The sequence below is a fragment of the Malania oleifera genome, chromosome 13 (assembly GCF_029873635.1).
Source record: "Malania oleifera isolate guangnan ecotype guangnan chromosome 13, ASM2987363v1, whole genome shotgun sequence".
NCBI classification, from domain to species: domain Eukaryota; kingdom Viridiplantae; phylum Streptophyta; class Magnoliopsida; order Santalales; family Ximeniaceae; genus Malania; species Malania oleifera.
Window position 1 is genome coordinate 5,782,712 of NC_080429.1, and position 6,177 is coordinate 5,788,888.

General features: G+C 36.0%; 1 protein-coding gene across 1 annotated transcript; it reads right to left on the bottom strand.

Annotated features, from left to right (window-relative positions):
* Positions 1-1,042: 1,042 nt before the first annotated feature.
* LOC131145429 (transcription factor SPEECHLESS) lies at positions 1,043-5,923 on the bottom strand. The gene is made up of 3 exons (XM_058094485.1): positions 5,038-5,923; positions 4,041-4,604; positions 1,043-1,603 (listed from the first exon to the last, which is right to left on the bottom strand). Exons 1-3 carry the CDS (start codon positions 5,479-5,481, stop codon positions 1,538-1,540), a joined length of 1,074 nt encoding a protein of 357 aa, XP_057950468.1. The 5' UTR covers positions 5,482-5,923; the 3' UTR covers positions 1,043-1,537.
* Between the last annotated feature and the right edge of the window lie 254 nt (positions 5,924-6,177).

Below are 6,177 nucleotides of genomic sequence, written 5' to 3' on the forward strand. Positions count from 1 at the left end.
CTATATATATAGTGTGTTGTGTTGCAGTGAGGTGTGTAGCGTGAGAAGAGCAGTGTATGTGAGAGGGGTGGTGTACGTAGTGTGAGTGTTGTGTGTGCAGAAAGGTTGTGTTGTACGCAGAGAGAGTTGTGGTGATAGAGAGAAAGAGAGAGACAGAGAGGGTTGAGCAGTGAGGCTCCTTGCAATATTTCTCCCAGTATAGTGTAGTGGTGTGTGTTCCGTGGACGTAGATCAATTCGATCAAACCACGTAATTTTCGGTGTTCCATTGTGGATGTGTTTGATTTTTTCTTCGTGTGTGATTGTTGTTTCAGGATTTATTTTTATCACCCCCTCCCCCCACCCCCAACTCCATTGCTATAATCATATCATAAAATTCATTCTACTCGTATCTTTCATGGCATTTTCAAGTATGCAATAAACTAATATATACCCACCACCCCCCCGCCCCGCCCCAACTCCATTGCTATAATCATATCATAAAATTCATTAGAGGAAGAACAATGATGAATTTGGTTTCTTGCTAGCTAAGAATACCATCATTGCCTGCCGTGCCTTTTGGCAGAACAGCTACCTAACCTTGTACCACACCCTTCTCCATTTCTGTCAAAAATCATTAACTTCTATAGGGTAATGATATCAACACATATACCAGAATAGCTTGACTCAAATTTTGATCTACTTTGCAAGCCCCAATAGATATAGCTAGGTGTGAACCCATGTAGCCAAACATAATAACCCCTGGAGATTCGTGCTATAAAGTATTACCTGTTCGATATCATGAGGTTGCAAAACTTACAAGTTAATTAAATGATACAAAAACATTAATGATAACAACATTAATAACTCCACATGTTGCGTAAAATTTAAATTAATATATCTAGTTATTACATCTTAGATAACTAATCTAATTCTTGAATTTTGAATCATCAGAGGACAATTTGCCTCAAACAGCTAATCATTGGTTAAGAACTTCCCAAAATTCTAAATTTTGGTTGATTACCTAAATTGTGAAATAAATTCCACATAAAAAAGACCAGAAATAATCAACTACATTCATAAATAGAAATAAAGATTAACAATGCACGCTTAACATTAAAAGGGTTACACGAAGCAACTATAAGTCACATATGACCAAACTACAACTGAGCATGATGAATACTATTAAAATTATGCATGATAATTGCCATCCCCATGTAATATCTTTGGAGGGACAACTTATAAAAATGAATTTTGCAACATTTAACTCAAATGAATCATTTTTTTTTTTCTTTTTGACTTGTTTGGGTAAAAAAGTTTAGTATTTGAGTTAAAAGTCACACAAGTCATTTTTATAAGTCATTCCAAACACATCTTACTACTAGGGTTGGGACCTGGGAGTAAACCTAACTATGATTAATTAGTAAGTACTTACGTTTGGCTGATGAAATAGAATAGGATTTGAATGGAATAAAATGAAAATTTGAAGAAGTCGTATGATAAATCCAAAATTCCATTCCACCCTATTCCATTCTATCTGTTATGTATCAAACGTGTAATTAGCAGAATGTTTGTTGAACTTGTTGAGCGAGCTCCTCTGCACTGAGTTGGCATTCAATTCCAATCTATCAAAAGAAAAAACCAATCCCGCAGTACCCAATTGTTAGCTTCAACGTTGAATACAAAAGTTGAACAAAAAAAAATCAACTAATTAATCAACAACAAGATGATTGATCCCAAAAAAAAAAAAACAAAGAAAAGAAAGGTCAAGACGAGAAAAGAAAAGAGAAAAGGTGAACCAAAAACGGAGCTCAGAGCATGATGCCAAACAAGCTAGGTGGGGTCATTAATAAGAAAGATGATGAATGATAAATGAGGACCATATTGAAGGCTGAAGCAGGAGCAGTCGAATCCTAGTTTTTAGTACTGCTGAAGACAATTGTTGTTTCCGAGAGAGAAGCAATAAACACAAAGGCTCAGTCACCCGGCAGTAGTACCCCCAATACCTTATCTCCATTTGGATGTGAAATTACATGCACCTCAGTGCCATGCCATGCAGCCTATTCTTACTTTTCTCTTTTCCTTTTTACATTTCTTTCTCCCTTTTTTTTCTTAAAAAAAGATTTATTTTTCTTTGAATGATTCGCAGTTTAAAATAGCTTTGGCTCCATTGGCAAGTCGTCCTCACCCAGATTTACTGAACTAAGCAGTCAGTAATTCTCTCTCTCTCTCTCTTAGGCACAATGGTAAAGTTACCGCTGTGTAACCTCGAAATCACGAGTTCGAGGTATGAAAACCCCCTCGAGCCCATGACAGGAGAAATGAGGCGAGGAAGAGTCCAGCTCACAAAGGAGTTAAGCAGCCCAAGGTCCGGTTCCGATACCAAATTAGAGAGTTCATCCTCAAAATTTAGGTATTAAGAAGAAAGAGTTAAGAGAAATATATATTGACTTGGGACTGCTAACAAATGGGATGTGAGACTAGATGCACACCAAAACCCTAAACCCCACATATATGTGAGTTTTTTGAATTGGATTACCCTTTTTTTTCATTGGCATGAAATCTTGGGGGGAGGCGATGTGGGATTGGACACACACCAAAACCCTAAACCCCCATACATGTGAGTTTTGTGCAGTGGATTACTTTTTTTTTTTTCATTGGCATGAAATCTTTTGGGGGGTGGGGGGGGGGAAGAGAATACATTTTCAAAAGAAAAATAGATATAAGACTAAAAAAATATTAATTATTCCAATATTTGGCTATTTACTGAAATACTTCATTGGCTCTATTTAGTTAAAGATTTTGGTCAAGAAAAATAAAGGAAAAGAAAATTAGAAGAAAATTAATTTTTAAAAATTTTTATCTCAAGTATTACTTTCGAATTTTGAAAAGAAGAAACACAAAGGCTACTATCATGTAAAATTAAAGTATTTTTCTCTCGTTTATTTTATTTTTGTTCTTTCCCTGTTGTTGTCCTTGATTACTAAATCAGAAAGAAAAAAAAAAATCTTTCATTTTTCTTTCCTCACTTTTGTGTTTTTCAAGTTCCGAACAACCTTGGCTCATAGGGTTCATTTGGATCAAGAATTTTGTGGATAAAGGAAAGAAAAAGAAAATAAGAAGGAAACTCATTTTTTCGTTTTTTTTTTTTTTTCTAAAAAAATATTATTAAAAAAATTTATTATTCTATAACTAAATTTTTTTAAAAAAATTAAATGTTAATGATGTATAAAATCAAATTTTTTTTCATTAATTTGATATATTTTTTTATTTCCTTTTTCACTTTTCATGGCCACCAAACATGAAAATGTAAATTCTCTCCTTTCCTTTCTCTAATCTATAGGGTCCCTTTGGAAAGGAAATTTTGAAATAATTCACTTCTTTTTCATATTTGGTTATCAAAGAAAGTGAAAAAGAAAATAAAATATAAAGCAAACTAATAAACAATATTTTAAATTTACACATAATTAATATTTGATTTTTCTTATTTTTTAATTATATTAAAATATATTTTTATTTTTAATAATATTTAATATTGAGAAAAAATATAATAAGAAATGAGTTTGTTTCTTATTTTCCTTTCTCCGGTCAAAGTTCTCGATCAGAACTTTTCCATATTGTTGGAAGAAAAATTTGAAGTGAAAAAAATTGAGAACAAAGAGAGGTTAAAGAAGAATTAACAAAAACAAAATATCTATGCAAAAATAAAAATAGAAAATATGGGAGAGCAAATGAAAATATAGAACTTTAATTATGATTCAGAGAAGGCACAGGTGAAGTAAGCCAAGAAGCAAGTAGGGTCTACTTTATGCATGTACTGCACTCTGAATTTAAATGAGAAATTGGGTATGTCTGTCTTTTTTCACTTAAATTCTAGCTAGAGTAAATTGCAATGAAGCAATACATTGTAGAGAATCTCGCTGAAGCAACAGAGTTTTAATATGTTTTTCGTTTTGTGTTTTTGGACCACACAATTTAAGTTAGGGTTCTTGCAACACTTAGAAACAAGAAGGAAAAAAGAAGAAACTCAAAAACTGCATATGTACTATATGGTTTAATTACCTTGATGGTGAATGAATTGAACATGGTTTCATCACTGGTGCTGATGCTCGCATGGAGAATTTCGAGCGAAAGGTCTTCGAGGGCGGATATGATTTTCAAGGCCTGGCCAGGAATTCGGGGCGAAACTGTCTTTAGGAGAACATTCGGGCCGGAGAACTTCACCTCCACGTCCGCGATCGCCGATTTTGAATTCGCAACGAGCTCATTAGCATTGTCAATGGAGGAAGTACTAGAGGAAGTAGGAGATGGATCAAGTACTGAAGTAGTAGTGGGCATGGTGGGTGAACTACTAAGGTAACTTGTTTGCTGCAGCCTAGGCTTGTAAGGGCTGCTTGGTTGTGGTGTTCTTGGGCTTATAGGCAAGCTCAGTCTAGGGCTAAGTGGAGGCTTTCTAGGGCTAAGTGGTGATGAGGGTAGTAGCACCCTTGGGCTTGAAACTTGCAGCCTAGGGCTTAGTACTTCGCTGTAAACCTTCCGTTGTTTCTTCGCCTCGAGCGACTGTAGAACTTGCTGCAACTCGCTGATATAGTCGACAACCCCGCCGATAATCGACGCTTGATCTCCCTACCCAAATCAAAAAGGAAGAAAAATAGGAAATATGAAGTAAGAAGTGGCCATGGAAGGAGCTGCAATCATGACCAATGTTAATGAAATTCTAGAATGCATACTTGAATGATTAAACTTCAAATGGGAATTAGTTGAACTGTTTTTTGCTAGACAATAATCTTACATCTATATGATGAATAATGAAAGACCCATTTACGCTGAATACCAAAAAAAAAAATTTTAAAAATTTAAAAAACTAGAAAAAGAACAACCCATTCTCAAGTTTTACATTAATTAGAATATGCTAATCTCAACCATATTGTTTTCTTTGTAGCTAAGATTTTTTTTGGGGAAAGATTGCAACAAGTGAGGAGGAATGTAATTGAGGACTAGGAAAGTTGAACTATATATGAAAAGAATTGTTGGAATTGCAAGTTCAGGATGACTTTACCCTTTTGACATAGAAGCAAGGCATGAGTGATCGTAAGACCGATAAGTGCTCGTTCATTTGCTTTCTTCGGTTGCGCTCCACAGTTATGTGAGATATCCTTTGCTGCCCATCCGAAGCGTTCGCATCTTCGGAAGAAGCTGTGGCTGCGAGTTTCGGTCTCTTGCTTTTAGGGGAAGCTTCAGCCTCGATCTCGGTCTCTGAGTACTCTTGTAGGACACTAGAAGAAGAAGACTTCTGAGACGCCAATCTCGGAGCAGCACTTGTAGCTTCTTCTCCTCCTTCCTTAGAGCTCGGAACAGCTTCCCCTAATGGAGAAAACTCCGATACATTCTCTAGTGTCTCGAGAATACTGAAAATATCTTCGGGAGAAGCTGCTCCAGTGAAGTTGGTTTCGCTCCCGAACTCAGTTTCTTGTTCGAAAAGGCCAGACAAACTATCACCCATTTCCCCACAGGTCGTCGTAAAACCGCCCTTGCTCGACCGGTAAAGCCGGAAAATGGCCTAACGGGAGGAGGAAATCTTCAGCTGAAAGTGGAAAAGGAGAAAATCTTCAGATGACAACGTGATTAGATTGTCAAGATCAAGAAGAAGAGAAGGGAAATATGTTGAGAGATGGTGCATGCGAAAGTGACTAAACTATCACCATCAGCTTCTTATGATAAATGAACCTCAGTGATTTTGCTTTTACGGCTTAAAGGTCTGTTTGGAGGACATCACAGGGAAATCATGGAGACATGAAAGCATAGCATTTCAAGGAGAATGAAAAATTAGGAACACATATTCACCAAAGAGAGAAAGGATAGCCGTTGGAGTGTTGGTCAGAGCCCAAGAGCTTGCAGGAGCTAGTTAATTAAGGAGAGAGAGAGAGAGAGAGAGAGAGAGAGAGAGAGATGTGGGTATATAGCAGGGAAGATGTTCATGTGGAACAATTAAGAGCAATATGGCAGCAAGGTTAAACTGTGGGCAGCTAGAATTTTCAAATGCAAGAAGAGAGGAAATAAGTTGGGTCGGTTGGTGAAAAAAATAATAACAATAATAATTTAATCTAATTTAGTTAAACTGTCATAAAAGTAAATAGTTCAAAAAATAAAAGACTTTGGAATGAAATATAATGGTTGGGTACAAATTTGATACAGAGTT